This window comes from Vanacampus margaritifer, chromosome 3 (assembly GCF_051991255.1).
Source record: "Vanacampus margaritifer isolate UIUO_Vmar chromosome 3, RoL_Vmar_1.0, whole genome shotgun sequence".
In the NCBI taxonomy this organism is placed as follows: domain Eukaryota; kingdom Metazoa; phylum Chordata; class Actinopteri; order Syngnathiformes; family Syngnathidae; genus Vanacampus; species Vanacampus margaritifer.
The window spans coordinates 6,993,181-7,013,139 of record NC_135434.1 but is presented as its reverse complement, the minus strand read 5'-3'; the positions used below and the strand labels follow the sequence as shown (position 1 = coordinate 7,013,139).

Genomic DNA, 19,959 nt, shown 5'->3' with positions numbered 1-19,959 from the left:
TAAGGCCACTAAGAACAGTCTTTACACAGTTTTACAACCTCAAGCTGCTTTCCACATGACAGTTTTATATTTAAAATAAAAAAATGTGTACAGTATACATGAGGCCTCTTACATTTAAAAAATGTCAGTGTTTATAAATCAGTCATTTGTTTCCCCCTGACTCATCATTTGCAGATGATGGGAAAATAAGCGAATAGGCTGGGGGAGGTTCGTCAGATTGAGACAGGAAGTTGGTGGTGCTCATGTAAGAAGGTGGTTCGTATGACGGAGCAGATGGATGTGGGTGCGGTCCCGGCGGTGCTGACGAACCTGGATGGGCCACTGGGGCAGACGGAGGGGGAGGAAATGTTGAAATAGCTGAATAAAATGCCGGTGGGTTCGGCGGAGGGTGAAGGACCCGAGCTGATGACGGAGAGCCGTATGAAGAAATTCCTGGATTAAACCCCCACGCCACGGGTGCGGCGGCGGGACCGGGATTCATGGCCGGTGGACCGGCATAGCTCGACGGATTAGCCGAGTAAGAAGGCGGAAACGCCGAATACGGTTGCGCCCCTTCGTATCCGTGCGGGGACGGAGGATAACGAGGTGCGCTGGCGGCTGCAGGGAGGAAGTCGCCGCCCCAGCCGGGCTCGGACACAGCGTGCTGGGATGCAGACGCGAGGTTTGGAGGGATGATGATCACTGGGAATGTCACCTCGGGGTCAAAGGCAAAACTGATGTCAAGATACACCTGAGTAGGAAAAAATAAACATTCATGAGGGATCCATGTTTTTTTTTAATTTACAGTATTTTATTTTTTTAACTGTTACCTTTAAAATATATTCCAGTGAGATTATTTCACAGTTTTTGATGGTCGGCTCCTGATTAGTGGGAATCTTCACAGCCCACCTCACCTCCTTTTCCGAGTGGGGTCCGATAATTTGGTGGGCCATTTTGTTGACAGTCCTGTTTTCATGTTTGGTACTACTGCTGGCGGTGTATATGATAACCTGGAACAAACGCACTTTGGGGGTCATGGAGTTGGAGGAGTTGTTGTTGATTTTTGCAACCACCACCGCTGTTTCTCCTGGGGAGACCACAACACAAGTGGATTATTTATTTTTGGGCAAATATAGATGCCAAACAAACGTTATTTAGCTGGTCAACTTCACACTTTCTCTGGAAAAAATTATCACTATATGATCAAATCCATCCATTACTGACCCGGGGCATAAGCCATCCTATCAACAGTGACCTCCATGTGCACTTTTCCACTTGAGAAAACACCAAACTCTTTGTCCTTTACAGCAACTTGACGTAACTAGAAAAACAAGCAGACAGAAAATTCTTTTGATAATATTACAGAAAATAGTTTCTACTGAAGCATGATAACTTCAGTTAATTAATTGGGTGTATCCCTCAGCTAGGTTATTACTCAGGGATATTTTGAATAAGAAATGTAAGGAAGATCTTTAGTAATTGATAACTCTGCAGTGACTCAAACGACTATTGTAATGCAACCAACAAAAATGTGGCAGTTACAATTTCCCCTTTTATTGGTATTTACTTAATAGTGGAGTGGAAGTCGTACAATTCGGAGAATATTGTGTCAGCATTCAGGGATTACATCTAGGCGTGTGTTCTTGTTTTTCTTTAGCACTTTAACCCTGGAGAACCCAAGAACCATTTTCTTCTTTAGAAAATTATGAATTATACATTAAATGACTGCTATAAATTCACTGAACACCAAAATATATGTTTTTTCAATTTTAACCCTTGTTTTTTGAACTAGCTCAGAGTTGCTAATTTATCAAAATATATATATAAAAACTACTCCTAGACATTCTGCAACATGATATGAAATAGATTAACAAAAAAAACCCACAATTTTACCATCTGATGGTTTGCTGAGAAGATGGTTTTGTTTGGATTGATTTCCAGCTCAACAAAAGAGCATGTTGCCAGCCATCTTGTCACCACCACTCTGACTCATGTAAGTGCAATATTCATCCACTAGATGGCCCCATGCAGGGGTCAGAAGTGGCACTCTGGACTTTTGAAGTTAAATTTGTAAAAAAAAAAAAAAAAAAAGGTCTTTGTTATTTGAGTAGCAAAATTTATAGGGGCCAAATTTGACCCCGTGGGTTCTCCAGGGTTGTGTTTTTTTTTTTTGCAATACAAAGAACCAGATCAAAAGTGGGAATGCAAAGCAATAAAGCCCTTTTCGCACCGCATTTAGGAAGACGCAGGCATCAGTTAGGCTAGGCTTTAGCTCACCCGTGAATCTATTAAGGACACACTAATGAAAAGAGGTGGACGTTACAAACCATCAGAGATTGTAGTTGTGGGAAGGACTTGGAGTGGAAAACGATCACTTTGTCAGCAGTCTTGTCAATTTTCCAACTTCTAGACAACTTGGCTTCAAGAATGTAGACAATCTTGCCATGCGTGCCCCTGAAGCTCGAAGGCATGCTCCTGTAATAGAAAAGATGCAGATGGGCAGACTAAATGACATTTGTTGAATGTAATAAATGACTTCTCCGAAAAACAAAGCAACCAATTGAGACTTACGTTGATGGTATGGTAAAGTTAAAATTATACACATGGACACCTGGGGGAATAACAGTCTCTGCAAATGACAAGAAATTGATTTGATGACTGATAAGCAGATTCTCAGATGACAGTTGATGTGGAAATAAAATATGAAAAGTACAAATGGACACAAATCCAAGCACATCACATTATGTCATTAAATTCAGGAATTGAGGGAATGGCGTAGATGCCGTGGACTTTCGACTTCCGTAAGTCACACACATACGCTGTTTCTGGTTACTGTTGTGACATGTAGGCTGTCCCAATACTCGCAATTCCACCCGCGCCCCTCAATTGCTCGTTCCTGTTGATGGGTGCGAGTGTGTAGGGTGTCTCAGTTCTCTGGAATGCTTAGGAGAACTGAGACGGACAAAATACACACTCGCACCAATCGATGGGAATGCGCAATTGAGGGGCAAAAGGGTGGAGGTGCAAGTATTGGGACGCGGCCTATATGACATAAACAGTAATGGGAAACAGTGTAGGTGTGTGACATACGGAAGTCCCGCCTCCTCCGTGGCATATACCCACTGATCTGAATATATGACTAGATAGCCGATAGGACAAGACTTTTGAAGCCGTGAGGCCGCCATCTTACTCCTCCCCAGAAAATTTCTCAGCATACGATCCTATACTTTTACAGTATCATAATTGGAGAACATTTGAGACACTACTTATTAGAAACAGCATGATTTATGAAGTTTTCAATTTGCTAAGCATAAACAAGAGGACTTCAGACATTTTACAATTTGCCTTAAACACATGTATACATTATATGGTTAATGATGTTTACAGGAGAAAACTAGTATATATTTTTTTAATTAAAGAATTATAACTAATTCAACAAGATGCTTCTGCCAAATTTAATATTGGGGTCTAAGGAACTGAGTGATAAATGAAAAAGGGGGTCTTCAAAGCAGCACATATCGTCCACTTGTTTTTTTTTCTTCTTGTTAAAAAAAAAAGGGACCAACCCGCCACAAATCCCCCACCCCCGCCCCCGGTCCTTTTACTAACTGCCTACGAGCGCTAATCTGTACATATATATACCGTATAGTTTATACAGTAGTTTGCTCGCGAGATGAGAGGAGCAAGATGGCCGCCCTGTGACTTCAACGGCTTGCACGGGCGTGTATGGGCTTTATCGCCTATCCAGTTATATATTCAGATCATGCGTGGGAATACAAGTAATCTGACACGCTTTGTATTTTACATATATTTTACATAAGACATGGCAAATACGGAGAGAACCAGTTAGGGCAGTGATTCTTAACTATTTATTTTTGTTTTGTTTTTAAAAATAAAATACTGTACATGCCTTGTCTTATTATAAAGTTTTTTTTTTTTGGGGGGGGGGGGGCGGTATTAGGTACCACAACTTTACCCATGAAGATGCATTGTTGATGCTTAATATTAAATACGTAAATAAATACAACAAACATGAATATCATACTCGACACCTATCTATGGGGCCATTATATATATATATATATATATATATCCTACTCGCTTTTAATAAATACCAGGAAAAAACATACCAAGACAGAGGGTTTAAGATGATGGGATAAATGAGATGAGCAACAGTAAAAAAAAGAAAGAAAAAAAAGGCATGCAGCACCGCCTACCATTGGAGCTTTCCGCGATCAAGAAGTGCTTGAGTTTGAAGTATCGACGGGTTGCCGAGTACGTGTGGTTGTGGTTTCCACTCTTCGTCGTCCAGCGTACATCGGCGTCCCCCTTCACTTTGACGAATAAGCTTTGCACGGCTGTGGGCTTTTCCACGGCCAACGTTACTTTCCCCCTTATGGGATCCCCTTCGGAGAACGTCCCGTCCTCGTTTAGCGCGTCGTAAAGCAGCGTTAAGCTTTTAATAGCGGGCATGTTCCAAGAGGGGAGACCCGCGACAATAACACAAATTAAGAAAAAGTCACGCAATCTATCGATACAGGGTTGTTTATGTTTGTTCCTTGACCCTCACTCATGGCGTTTGGCATTGGGAGTTGAGCAGGCCACTCCCTGCGGATGTGTGTACGCTGTCCACACATGCAAAGGTCTCTGCTGCCATCGCGCGTTCAAAGAGGAGAACGCCAACACGATTGTTGTCATAATAGGAAAAGCACGGATTGAAATCATTGCTTTGCGTAAAAACAATTACAAATGATATGTATTATTCTGGAGATTTAAAAGAAAAATTAAAATAAATAAAAATAATTTAAAAAAAGTGTCAGTTGAAATATATGATTATTGAAATATTTTTGCTCAGATATTTTGTTCATCATTATTTTTTGCTGTGTTCTATTTCGCAATAAATCCTTTACAATAAAAAAAAAACCTAAAATTTTATTTGGATGGTAATTTAATTAGTATTACAGTATGTTTGCAATTACAGTAACAGAATTCCAAATCAGATGCACATATTTTAGAACATCAAATAAAATGCTGGAGAGTTTAATATACGGATTTCCGTGTAGCGGCATCAATGGTTGCATCATCGTTAATGTGTAATAAAGATCTTTTTTTTTTTTTAAATTCATATAATATAATTTAATAAATCGAGCTCAACTGCAGTTGATTTGCCTTTCATTGCCTCGTCATTTGCGGAGGCTGGAAAAAAAAAGTAAGAAGTACAGATCTATTTTCAGATCTAAGGAGCAAAGTATCCACGGCATTACCCCGGGATTACAGTCACTCTTGGGTAAAGTACAGAGGTCAATTACTTTCTCCGCACCTGCAACTTCATTTGCGCTCGATAGATGGCGGTAATGGACCCTTAACACAGTTCCCCCACGTCAAAACAATGTTTCTTTTGTCAATTTAGTTGATTGAGCTTGTCACTCGCTTTAAAACGAATGCATTAGTTTCACAATTGCTCTAAAATGTACAAGGCTGTGCAACATCACACTATTTACACTACATATTTGTGTGCATAGTTTTTCCCCTTCCTTTCTCTTACAAAATTAACCACAGTTAAAAAAAAAAAACCTCACACACAAAAAACATTAGCTTGATGTTTATTTGCTGTAGCGTGCCATCAGCATGTTGCCATGGAGACCATAACCCTGCCAATGTGGTCAGTACGAAGGCGTGAAAGAGTTGCAAATGGAATCAGGGTGACCAGATAAACATGCCAAATTTAACCGGAAGTCGTTTAGGGAGCTATATTGCAAGTATTAAGGGAGAAAAGGAGTCAGTTGATAAAGACGTTGTTGGCACAGGTAAGTCTAAAGTCCATCCATCCATCGATTCTCCAACGCTTATCCGGGTTCGGGTCGCGGGGGCAGCAGTAAGTCTAAAGTCATATATGGGAAATTTTTGATTATATCAGAACACATTTTGTACACACGGTTGCTCAATGTGCTTCACTTAGTTACAAATATAATATTAAAAGGCATTTACAACCAATAGAATTTAACATATTTAAAAGTACAGCTGTGATCAAGTTGCATTAAAATGAAAGATAATAAAAGTAAGCTTCAGATTCATTCTTAGCCATTCAACTACGTGCTACTTTGTATATAAACATAAAATGCCGGGTCATGGCTATGACTATCATCGACTATACATTTAACACAGACTACTTTTTGTTGTTCGTTGTAAACTATACTGTAAGATAATCAATTGTGTTACACGAGGTACATTAAAAAGTCTTGTTCCTATTCAATTAACACATTTATGGTGAAGATTTAAATCACAATCCACAGCAGAAGCTCATTAGCCCATGTACAGGTATGCATATGTGCTCCTGCGATGGGGGGAAAAAAGGGGGCTGTGGTCAAGTGTAGCCTTTATTAAGATTAATGAACAGCTTGACATTTTTAGTCCTCTGTCAGAATCGATGATTTTAATACTTGCAAGAGCCAATGGGGGATCTAAGCTTGTGGAAAACACATCCTGGCCGCAGAGTGAATGTTAAATGTCCAAGGGGTAATCAATTCCAAGAAATTAGCTATTGATCTCTTATAGTTTTGTAATGGGTTATCTATTGGTTTGCTCTTTCGTAAAAAAAAATTCCAATATCAGTCGGATGGAATTGTGTTGGTTATATTGCTGTGGGGTGTGCGTGCTTGTGCGCTCTCACAGCCCCTGCATGTTATTTGTATATGCGTGCAGGGTCACGTTCTAATTAGAGCAGAGGGCAGATTTTAAATAAACACGTTTGAATGCTTTAAACGTCAATACTAACAATAACAATATTACATTTGTTGGTCTGAATTAAAAAAAAAAAAAAAGCGATTATTTTATCAGCAATCACGGATCAGATTGCAGTGGAACGTCAAACATAAACCATTCCATGACAAATAATGTTCAAAGTAACATTTTCACATTTTCACAAAATGAGTTGTATTAGGGCTGGTTTATGGCTTAAAAATAATATTTCGAATTATGATAAATTTAACCCCTGCAAGTTTTACCGTTCAACTTTAGCAGGCGTGGAAGCTACCAAGTTGTTGTTGTTGTTGTTGTTTTTTTTAAGTCAGCCATTCACTGTAGTAAAATTCCAAATAAAGTTTCTACAAAATGTATAAAACTGGAAATGATTTTTGAAAAATGAATCTCATAGTTAAATGTTGGTAACAGCCAAATAAATAATATAGAGCAAACTTGTCATTACAGTCGGGGTTCCTTTTTTTTAAAATTGCGTACAATTAATGGGAATGATCTATTCTTCGAAATTCTAGTTCCTGATTGTAAAAAGCCCACAAGAGGCAACTTTAAGGAAAAATGCTGTGTTGAGATATGTAGGCCTTTCTTTAAAATTAAGCCATCCTCAGTCTCTCCTTTGGTCTCTTGAGGTCTCCCTGATTTGTTGGAATTTAGATGTTTCTGGGGTTGGTGAAGGACTCTGGTTGGTGGCCCGGTCGGGGTTGGATTTCACTTTCCTTTCTTTTCTTTGGTCCTTCCTCGGGTCTCCTGACGGCCTCACGGCTCTGGCTGGAAGTGGTGAACGGTATGGGATTTTTTAATAGGTTTGAGGTGAACTAATGAATACACACTCACACATACGCACACATACTCACCCACATTCAAAAAGAGACAAAAAATAATAATTAAGCCATTGTTTTTTTTTGCTGGAATTGTATGTATCAAAAGTAGGGGTGTCATACATCTTTTTCACTTCCAATACGAGATCAGCAGGAATTACACATGCTTTTGTTTATTTTTTTTTAGTGCGAAATGTTTGACCAGACTTGATAAAGAACAGTAGTTATGAGGAAAATATGATTTACAAACATTCGGGTTACATAAGTTCAACCTCAAACATGAGAATAAATAAAATCATTAATCAAAATGTAATGAGCTGCTTGTTATATGAGTGCTAAAATTGGAGATTTTGGATCTAGACAGATATAATCCGATACAGTTTTTTTTGGGCTATATCAGACCAATGTCCAATATTAATATCGGGTCAGGACACCCCTCGCCAATACCGGCCTTATTTTAAGGTATTGTATCGGATACTTCTAGAAGGTGCTGATACCAGCCACTGATACTCAAGACAAAAGAAAAAAGACAGAATCAACCATTATTGGAAATGTGATCTATTTTGCCTCTGTTGTGAGTTTTTATTTGTTGGCTTTATATATCCTGCTGCCCTGCCCTACTTATTTGCCAATTTGCTAGAAACCCCAAAGCTAGGAAGAGAGGAGCCTCTTTTTAGTACATTTGCCAGCAGAAGACATAAATCAGTGGGCAGGATGAGTCTGAGTAGATCACCCTCTACCTCCGCTATCATTACAGGAGAAAGGTGACACGTTTGATTGATTAAAATGGTGCGCCGCCGCTTCGGCTAAATCATGTTAAGTGATGTGACATTGCAGTTTCACGTATCATATTTCTGTCAAGACAATGGCGCTCGACGGCTTTGTCCAGGCACGATATCTGACAACAGCAGACTTCTGGGGGGGGGGACCGCCGGAGATTTATGAGAAGGTTTTAGTGGTCTGTGGGAGATGAACGAGTGTAAAAAGTGCTCCTTTTTTTTTTGTACATTGTGACTTCCTGAGTGATTGTAAATTTTACACCCGTTGTGTTGGGAAATGGAGACATTTACACAATGCGACAAATTGCCGACTGTAAAAGTATTTACTGGTCTTGCCACCCTTTTCCAATACTAGTGCATCAAGAATTTACAGAAATATTTACCCGCAGATTATTTATGTGACATATCTGAAGCGTCATAATGGTGTCATGTTGAAAGCACACGTCTGTTGTTAATGTTTTAATAGACGAGGTCTTGAGTAGTCATGGCTTTATATTGGACAAAAAAAAAAAACACTTGGAAAAGTAAAAATCCTCGTGCTGCATATTACATGGGTTAATTTTTTTATTTATTTTTTTTTCTTTCCTGGAGAGCTCAGTATTGTTCATTCGGTAACTTTACCGATTTGACATGTCATCATCATTGCTTTCTCTTATTTTAATTTTTTAAGTTTATTTTTTATTTTAATTTTTTTGTATGTGCGTGCATACAATTTTTTTTCAATAAAATATGAAACTGGGAATATTCATTTATTTTTTTACCTAATGATCAATAATACATTGCCATTCACTGTATGTCACAATGCTTAGTTACATTTCTGATCACTTTTGCTAGTGACAAGTAAATTATTTTATTTTCATGTTTTTGTCAGGAAAGTTCTTTGTTTGCTTAATGATTAATACCAGCCATTTTTGTATCTTTTATTTTGGGATCCATGTTTCACAAAAATATTTCATACGTCAGCCACTGGGTGGCACTGTGAGACTGCCAATAAGAATATGTAACTAAGGGAAGGAGAAGGGAGGCCCATATGCAGACAGAGCTATAATTTACTAATAGTGCGCGGGCTGACGTTGCTGTTATCTTTTAATAGATTTGTACTGGTGGAAAACAGGTGCCTGTTGTTAATGTGTTCAATTGGCCAAGTTTGCATCTGAATTTAGGGCATCCATCACTGTCGAGGATCTTGACGCCTTGTCTTTCTGCTTCATGCGGTGGGGCCGGTGAGGCCGGACTGCTTAACAAATGAAGCTCACGCTGCACCCAAACATACACACAAGCATCTTAAGAGGACAGACTGACTTGCCAAGCACATTTGGAATTCATATAATCATAAAAAAAAGATGGATTATTGCTTAAAACTGATATACAGCCGACTATTCGTGATCAAGTGCCGTTAAACTTCATCTCTGTAAACCCCCCCACCCCCTCGCCGCCTATCGCTTTTGAATTTTTGACCTTCCAGCTGCACCCTCGTGCTCAGCCGAGGACCGCGTGTTGCTTGCAGGTTTGCCCAGCTGTGTTTAGAGCCGGGAGCAGAGTTGTAAAGGAATGGGTGAGGTGCCTGCTAATGCCTTGTTGAAGCTCGCTCACTTGCTGGGTCTCTGCAAGGTCAGTGTCAGTTGCGCTTTAGTTCGAGGCCCTTGATCTGCTGCATGAAGGCTGAGGCACAACGCTAATGTTGGCCTTTTTTGACCTACTAATTTTTTTGGGCTGAGAAGCCTGCCTTGCTCTGGAACTTTTGCCGTTGCAAAGTAGGTTCGATATAATGATTTTGGTCATGTCGACAGGGAACTTTTTTTTTTTTTTTTAATCGTTTTTAACAACTTTTGAAACTTTACTTAGGCCGTGGTATAACAATTTGCTTTTTTTTCCTCGCTGTTCATAAAATGTAGTAGGGCTGCAACTAACGATTATTTTGATAAATCTGTTGATTATTTTGTCGAAAAAAACATTTTCTGATTTCCATGACAAAAAACATGACATAAATTAATTCAGTTATTTGGTCCGTAGCATGTCAGAAGATAGGCAAAAATAATAATCATTATTTTCCAAACTAAAAGCAATGTTTTATTTGATCCAACAAAAAGATTCTTAAACTGTTGGATTTACTACTAAGCAATTTCGAGCATTTGGACAATTCTAAATTAAAATAGGTATCGAAAGGATTAATTGATTGCACTGGTCAACAGAAAAATTTTGTAATGTGTAATTTATAGCTAAGACATTTTAGAAAAAAAGATGACAACTGTTGCTGAACCTAACCATTAATTCCTAAATATTACTAATAGATATACTATTTTATTATTATTATGAAAACTTGATGTGCTAGAGAAAAAACAAGGACAGATTCAGAATTTGTGCAAAATTGCATCTGATTGAAACATTTTGTAAGAATATGTAGACAATTGTTTTAAAAAAAAAAATCGATAATTGATTAGTTAAGTCAATTCAATTAATCCTTGCACCTCTATAATGTACAATTAATTAAAGTAAGTAAACCATGATTTTTATCTATTACAAAAAAAGAGAGTCTGTTTTGAGATTGGATGTTTTTCCAATCATATTCTTCACTTTGTCCTGAATATCACTCTCATGTTGATGTCCATCCACTTTTATGACGGCCATTCAAACAAATCCCTGCAGACGTTTGTGTCGAATTACATGTTCTTGAAATTTCGTACTTTTTTTTTGTTTTAACGGCAAAAAAGAGAAGTCTTTAGAAAGAAACAGGAACTTGTGGTTGACCCGCCATCTGAAAGATGAATATTGACATTCACGGTACACTGTACAACGCTGAAAAAAATCAAAGCAACAAAATACTACAGAAGAAAAGCATATGCACTACAGTACATGACTCTGCCTTTCAAATCATGGCCGGGATGAGCCTTTAGGATCGCCTTCAAGCACACTCAAGCGGCTGCTTCTGGAAAAACGTAAAATCCACTTTGCCTGTCAGGAAGTTGGTTTGGTAATACGGAGGCCCTCTATCCACATTTATCTTTCTTCCTGTCTTTCTTTCAAACCATTCGAAGCACTTTTACGTGTATAGTTTATTGTCCCCCTGTAATGTTTGTCAAAACGTGCAGCAATTGAAGAAAAGTACCGGCCATTGCTTTTTTTTGCATGACGACCGAAGTATTTACGTCTGCTTGGAACCGCATAAAGAGAGGAGCCTTGGTAATAATTTGCAGTTTAACGGTGTTGTTTTTTCTATGATTTCCTGGTTGGGAAAGGTGAAGGAGCAGCAACAGGGGGAAAATAGCTCTCGCCCTCCCTCTCGCTTTCTATTTGACTCTCCCCTTGATCTCGGCGCTAACGGCTTGAGTGTTCAGTTTTGTTCACTCGGTTGCTTTTTCAGGTTAATACTTGGGCAGATGCGTTTGTTGCCACAATAAGGGTTTAACACCCTCAGCAGAGTACTTGAAAAATGCAATTTGCTATCCACCTGACCCCCCCCCCCCTCCCTCCAACTCTTCACAACCCACTACTGATGAGACAAAAGTTATGCAGAACAAAAGATGGGAGGGCAAGTCTTGCTTATTAGCAGCTAATGAGACAAACCTGTGAGGGTTTTCAAACCCGAAATGTGTTGGCTTTCACCGCGTCCCCCCCCCCCCCCAATCCCAAGACCTGCCCTTGCTCCCAACCTCTTGTGAGCGCCACCGAGGCCCTCCTGGTGATTATTCACACATGCTCCCGGCATTTTTTAAACCTCCAAATAGGGTGCGCGTGTGAGGAAAAAGAAATGCATTGTTCATTGAAAATGTAAAAATGCGCATCTTTTTTTTCTTCTTTTTTTTTCTGAAGAGCTCAGTATTGTTCATTCGGTAATTTTACCGATTTGACATGCCATCATCATTGCTCTCTCTTTTTTTTTTTTTTTTTGTATGTGTATGAGTGTGTGTGTATTCATTAGTTCACCTAAAACCTATTAAAAAATCCCATACCGTTCACCTAAACCAAACACTTCCAGCCAGAGTCGTGAGGCCGTCAGGAGACCAGAGGAAGGACCAAAGAAAAGAAAGGAAAGTGAAATCCGGCACTGACCAGACACCACCCACCAGGTAAAAATGCTCCTCTGACGCAAGGTTATTCTTATTAAACCAATTTACTTTTATCCTACATTCAACGAGCTCCTCACCATCCCGTTCCCAGTTTTCCTTCACATGACAAAGCCAGGAAGCGGGCGGGCAGGTTTTGCGGTTGGGAAGTTGGTGAGGGAAGCACATTTGATAAGTGAAAAATAATAAGCCAAGAGAAAAACCAGTCATCCCAGTTGCATTTGCCGTGCCGTGTTGGAAGCAAATATCAAATCTGTTTTTGTAATTGAGATCTTTGGCCGCGACTCTCGTTCTCTTTCTGGCCTCATTTTCTAGCGAACACGTATTGGGAGTGAGTTCTGGGTTGGTGTCAGCAGGGGAAAATCAAATGCGAGCTGGCCTGGAAGTGTTGCAGTAAACAGTGAGCAAATGCAAACACAGGCCAGTTCAGGGAATTCGGCGCTACTGAGTAACGCTTGGACTCAAAAGATGAAATGCGGCACAAATTTCACTCTCCGAAGGGATATATAATTGATTCTGTATTGTTGTCTACTTAATGGACAACTTTACTTTGCTGTGTTCTGTATTAAATGCCCTTAAAGGTAGGAGGTAGGGAAAGAGAGAGGATCGAGAGCGAGCATAAAATATCCACTTGATGTTATTTGTTGGGGGGCCGTCCATTTGCGCATGTTAACTAAGTGTGCCACTGGACTTGGGCCGGCTCATAATAGGGTTCCAGAGCAAACATTTCCTCTCAGGGATTTCTATTATTAATTCTGTCTGAACACATCCATAAATGAATAATGAAATAAATAATGAAACCGTTATTACTTTTTGGCAGCTGGGTCGTTTTCTCGTTTCCTACTTTTTTCCCGTTTCCTCGCTAATTAACTTTCTAAGGAGTTGTCCTCCTTTCCACCGACTGATTTTCCTCAGCATGAAGGATGGGTCGCCGAAAAAGTGTGCTTTACAGTACATGGTCTTGTGAGCACACAGCAAGCAGGGCAGTACACAAGTTACTTCCTGATTGCTCGTTCCTTAAAAGTTAGTTTGACCACAATCCGTTCTTAGCTCTTAGCTAGTTAGTTCAGTAATTTTTGTCTCAACTATCTGCATCAAAAAACCTTGAACTATTCACGTTTTCAGTTTTCAGTAAGATTTAAACATTAATGGTCATAAAAAGATGCAGATGTTACAGTAAAAAACATAAATATGTTATTTATCGCCTTTAACTTTAAAGCATTGCTTCCGAATGATTTTTTGTTGCGCCCACCCGCAAAATATTTCACCCCCCCCCCCGACTCTCTGCCACGACTATAAAGTAGTATCATTTGTTTGTAATATCTTTGCACGTACACCTTATGCAGAAGAGCTAATACCGTACTCCTTGCACACTCTGACAATGAGAGCGCCACTGCCACCTACTGGAGCGGATGTGCAATTACACTTTTATTCTAGTACGGCCCGAAAAATTCGAAGCAAGTTCACTGGGATCACAGTCATAAAAAGATGCAGATGTTACAGTAAAAAACATAAATCTGTTATTTATCGCCTTTAAAGAATTGCTTCCGAATGATTTTTTGTTGCGCCCACCCGCAAAATATTTCACCCCCCGACTCTGCCACGACTATAAGTAGTATCATTTGTTTGTAGTATCTTTGCACGTACACCTTATGCAGAAGAGCTAATACTGTACTCCTTGCACATTCTGACAATGAGAGCGCCACTGCCACCTACTGGAGCGGATGTGCAATTACACTTTTATTCTAGTACGGCCCGAAAAATTCAAAGCATGTTCACTGGGATCACAGTCATAAAAAGATGCAGATGTTACAGTAAAAAACATAAATATGTTATTTATCGCCTTTAACTTGAAAGCATTGCTTCCAAATTATTTTTTGTTGCGCCCACCCGCAAAATATTTCAACCCCCCCCCCCCCGACTCTCTGCCACGACTATAAGTAGTATCATTTGTTTGTAAAATCTTTGCACGTACAACTTTTGCAGAAGAGCTAATACCGTACTCCTTGCACACTCTGACAATGAGAGCGCCACTGCCACCTACTAGAGCGGATGTGCAATTACACTTTTATTCTAGTACGGCCCGAAAAATTCAAAGCATGTTCACTGGGATCACAGAGTTACCGTTGTGTAGCCCTGGTACACGTTGTTGTAATTAGGAAATACTGAAAAAAAAAAAAAAAAACATTTTACGCATCCCTGGTCATAACAGATTTTGAAGACATGTAAGGCATATTTTTCATGAAAATTTTTGTCCGAGCTCCAAACTTGACAACCTTTAAGGTTTGAATTAATTGCACCACAACAGGTGAATGCAAAAATAGGGGTTGTCAGCAGTCTTTTGTCGGCCTTGAGCAAAAAATCGACCACATCTAACTTTGATTTACTTTCTACACGTGATGGGCTTTGTATCTTTCATTTAGGCTAATTATGAGACTGAGGGAGCCTCTAGCCATATTGTGTCCCCCCCCCACCCCCCCCACTCTACCAAGGCTTTTCTCCCGTCTTTAAGATGCATGCCCTTTGCCCAGCGTCCTGCTGTTAAAGCCTTGTGTTTTTGGACACAGGCTTGGCACTAAGTGGTCTGCATTCATTCAAGCTCTTAAAGAGTCCACTAAACTTTGTAGCCCCCCCCATCCCCCCCTTATTGCTCTTGCACTACCATATTGATGACCGGTTTGTCTCGCTCTCCTCATTAGAGTCATCACAAATTCTTTCAAACTGCGCCCGTACTCTTTGCTGCGTTTTTACTGTTAATTAGTTTGCTTTGTAAGGTTAGACGTGCGGACGGTGCAACTTCGCCAGCGCTCGGCCGCCATCTGCGTGCAAAGAGGCGCTAACTATGTGCAGATGGTGTGTGCTTACAGACAGGTTGCCTCTTGTTGGGGAAACGGCGCGAGAGACGGTTTTGCTTACTTAAACAAGATTTATGGCTGTTCTCGCAGGTAACTGCTCCGGCTCTAATGATGATGATGTGCCACTTGTCAAAAAATAAGAGGAAAAAAAAGATAATTTGAGGCAATAGGAAAGAGGAAGGAAATGAAATTATCTATGTTTTAATTTCTGGATTTTTAAAATAAACGTTACACTGAAAGAACTTTTTTTTTTTTTTTATTTCTGAAAAACATTAAATGAAATGGTCAGCCTCTAGTTAAAAATAATTAAGTTTTTTTAGTGGACCAGGTAAGTAGAAAAAAAGGTGGGCATTCCCTAATAATAGCATCAACATTTACTCAGAAATATCAAGAATATATATATATATATATATATATATATATATATATATATATATATATATGTGTGTGTGTGTGTATGTGTGTGTGTATATATATATATATATATATATATGTGTGTGTATATACAGTATATCTTTATATATATATATATATATATATATATATATATATATATATATACTGTATGTGTGTGTGTGTGTGTGTGTATGTATATATATATATATATATATATATATATATATATATATATATATAAATGTGTGTGTGTGTGTATATATATATACTGTGTATATATATATATATATATATATATATATATATATATATATATATATATATATATACAGTATATGGGCATAGTGAGTGACCCGCTCACAATTAAGAAAGGGTTAGCAAAATTATTGTTGGCCTCTCGGCACATTTTCAGCGGCAGATGTGAGAGTCCAGACACCCCCGAAACGTGACTAGTCTATGAAATTGCAGCGTGTAATTAGCAATTTAGAGAAATAAGTCTGTGAAGACACACCGTCATGATTCTTAAAAATATCTTAACAATACTATTTTGTCCGGGTAAAATATATCTCCAATTTATTCCTACTCTTTCAGAGCCAAGTAAAACTCATTTTATATTGTAAATCAAAGTTAGTATACTTTGAGTGTTTTTTTTTTTGCTTATTTATATATTCAGAGTGTTTAAAGCGTAAGAGTTTTCACAGTTTTGTCAAACACCTTTCTGAAAAGGTTTATTAACGATTATAATTTGCTGTGCCGACACCTTTTTTTCCTCTCCATGATGAGATGGAGTGTTGAGTGGGCTGAGAGTTTTTGCAGTCGGCGTCAGCGCTTACGGGTCAGTCATTTTGTTTGATCGGCAACAACGTTAATAATTGCGCGCTGACGTTGAAATGTAACCCGGTGAGACGTCGTCAATCCATAAATGTTGACATCGTTGAATACAAAAGACCCACGTTAGCGTATAAAACACTCATTTGCTTTTTAACATGTCTATTAAAGCCAGACTTCTTTTTTTTTTCTCTCTCTCTCTCTAAAATCTCAAGCGCATGAGAATCATCTACAAACATTTCAAGCGGCAGCCCAAAATACCAGTGAAAAAAAAAAAAAGGCTTTGTTCATGACTCGCCCCGGCTTTCTCTCTTTCTTTCCCACTCTCCCCGAGGTTCTATTAGGAAATAGATCCCAGGTGTTCGATAAGCCTGTAGTGGACATGACAGCAGTGCAATCAAGTGTATAAATTTAATTGCAGGCCCATTTTGTGCCATTTATTAGCCGTTTAGGGGCACATTGCTCCACTTGAACCCTGTTATTGCCAGACAGAACAGATGTTTGGCTCCCTTTTAACAGTTGCTTTTTAAAAGCCAAATGCTGCTACTTGAAATAAATAAATGTAAAGCCATCTTTGAAATGTCAATATTTCCACAACTTAACATTTTGTTTTAGATACTCAAATGAATTGCGGTTTTATGAAGTATTTCGTTATACCAGAGAGTTTTTTTTTTCTCCAGAAAAAAAAAAGAAAAATTTAATTAAAGTAACCTTTTGTTATATGTGAAAAGGTTATAACCACGGAACAAAGCACACATACAAATGAAGTATTTTCATGCTGCATACCTGACTTTTTTTTTTTTTTTGTTAAAACTACCACACACCGCGAAGCTTGTAAATGTGGCAACTTGGTGGATGGCTCACCCTCATGTGACACTCCATTAATAATAATAATATATATTTTTAAAAGCCTTGAGAAAGCCATGTTAATTGTTACCATAGACTCAACCGTGGTGCGCCTATAAATCACCCGACTAATTGTAACAAATTACCGGCTGACATTAAGCTATGATTCCAAACCGGCAAATATTCATCAACATTGCAAGCAGCTCCTGTAAAAGTGCCGGCCATTTCCCAGGGCAAGCGTATATCTCTCCTCTAACTTGCCCATTATTTATGGATCTTTCTTGTCCTTGCCGTTTAAGTGCTGTGCGGTAATTGAATGAGATGCCGTATTGTTTATTTATCGTGCGGCTGCTTGAAGCCCAAGCGGTGCCGGTCGTATGACCAGTCGCGGACCTTGTTTTGCATGTGGCTCCTTCAGCCCGGTGAGCTCACAGCCCTTCATTGATTAACATCTTGCCTGTTGCATCACAATCACTCGGAAGCATTTTTTTGCAACGACAACCCTGTTTAGTTTCAAGTGGCAAAGAACATTTGAAAAACTTTGTGAATTGATCTCACATAGGAGCAGTTTTGCGCAGTAGTAATGTTTTCCCACTGATATTATTTCAGCAATTGATTTGTTGCCAAGCAGTTACATCAAGAGGCGTTTAACCTCCTGTGTATTGTTTCTTTCATGCGGACAAAAGCAAGTATAGCATCAGTTTCACTACGCTCTACTGGGCACTGTAATTGTCAACACGTTGCTAATATTGCGCTTTGTTTTCTTGTCATCTACAACGAGGAACCCTGAAAAAAAAAAGGAAAATCCTAAATAAGAAAAAAAAAAAAGGTTGGTTTGGTTGTATGGAATTTGCCGGTAACGAACTGTGAATATGCAGGGTCAACTGTAGTTTTAAGTTGCAATATCACCATTCACCACAAGATGGCAAACATGGCTTAGTTGCACTTACTACATAAGTAATAGGGGTGTGAATTGCCTCGTACCTGGCGATTCGATCCGTATCACGATTCATAGGTCACGATTCGATTAGATGCCGATTAATCATGATATGAATCTATAAGCCGATTATTGCGATTAAAAAAAAAAAGATAAAAATTTTTAAAATACTAATCAGTAATGATAGACAAATGCAGCTTCATGAAACACTTGTGATACTGTTTGACTCCTCTAGATGGCACTCTTGGTTTAAATGGGCCAGCTAGCTAGCTAGCTAGCTAAACAGCTAAACAGACAGACAGACAGACAGACAAATGAAGCTTTATGAAGCATTTGTGATATTTTGTGACTCCTCTAAATGGCACTCCCGGTTTAAAGGTGTTTGCTAGCCAGCTAGCTAAACAGCTAACCAGACAGACAAACAGACAGACAATTGAAGCTTTATGAAGCATTTGTGATATTTTGTGACTCCTCCAGATGGCACTCCCGGTTTAAAGGTGCTAGCTAGCCAGCTAGCTAAACAGCTAACCAGACAGACAAACAGACAGACAATTGAAGCTTGATGAAGTATTTGTGATATTTTGTGACTCCTCCAGATGGCACTCCTGGTTTAAAGGTGCTAGCTAGCTAGCTAGCTAAACAGCTAACCAGACAGACAAACAGACAGACAATTGAAGCTTTATGAAGCATTTGTGATATTTTGTGACTCCTCTAGAAGGCACTCCTGGTTTAAAGGTGCTAGTTAGCTAGCTAGCTGAACAGCTAACCAGACAGACAAACGGACAGACGGACAAATGCAGCTTCATGAAGCACCTGTGATATTTTTTGACACCTCTAGATGGCACTCTTGGTTTAAAAGCTAACCTCAAGTAAGATGTTTGTTGAATATTTCCGTCAAAAATTGATGTTTAAAAATCGATTTGGCCGCATATTGAATTGATATAAGAATTGTGCACGGTAATATCGCAATATATCGCCGAAACGATTTTTTAAACACCCTCAATAAGTAGTATAGGGAAGGATTTTGCTCATTTAGAATTATATGCAGGACAAACAAAATACCTCAATAATGTTAAAATTTCGAGTGAGTTTATTCTTGTAAAGCTTGCAAAATAAGCTTTTGCAATTAATGTTGGTATCTTGTTCCATAGTTTTTTGCTGTCCTTGAATGGTAATGTTTATGCAGGAGAGCCCTTTACCCTGGAAAACTAAATACACTACGTGGTTATTTTGTTGATTGCTACCAACATTGTGTTGTTGGGTTAGGAACTTAGGATAGTGTTTTTTTTTTTTATAAATGCGTTGAAAAATGTATTCTCGAAAATAAAATATATTAAGAGAACAAATTTTCACTATCCACGCCCTTTGTCCATATTTAAAATAGGACTTTTGGCATACATCTAATAATCAAGCCGACATGTGGTCCCCCAGTAGAACTGATCAAAAATTGGGGGCCCCTCCAACATTTAAATTGTTGTTGTCCTTCCAAAAAAACAAAAAAAAACACTCACACAAAAAAAAAACAATTGCTCAGTATAGTAATTGCTTTTCTCCATAATCAAGTAAACAATTCATCACAAATCAATTCTAGTGCTAGGTTTAATTGCTATGGACCTACTTGGCTTGATAGACCATAATAATTATTATCCGACAGGGTGGAGGTGTCAGGCTTAAGAAGAAATCCTTCTTCTTGACACTGTT

At 38.8% G+C, this 19,959-nt stretch overlaps 1 protein-coding gene and 1 long non-coding RNA gene across 3 annotated transcripts in view; one reads left to right on the top strand and one right to left on the bottom strand.

The window, feature by feature from the left end:
* LOC144049103 (uncharacterized) overlaps positions 1 to 19,959 on the top strand; it is a 39,476-nt gene that overhangs the window by 9,421 nt on the left and 10,096 nt on the right. The window lies entirely within an intron of this gene.
* LOC144049100 (arrestin domain-containing protein 3-like) lies at positions 109 to 4,597 on the bottom strand. Its single transcript, XM_077561730.1, has 6 exons — positions 4,197 to 4,597; positions 2,551 to 2,608; positions 2,307 to 2,454; positions 1,204 to 1,300; positions 810 to 1,066; positions 109 to 730 (listed from the first exon to the last, which is right to left on the bottom strand). Exons 1-6 carry the CDS (start codon positions 4,450 to 4,452, stop codon positions 143 to 145), a joined length of 1,404 nt encoding a protein of 467 aa, XP_077417856.1. The 5' UTR covers positions 4,453 to 4,597; the 3' UTR covers positions 109 to 142.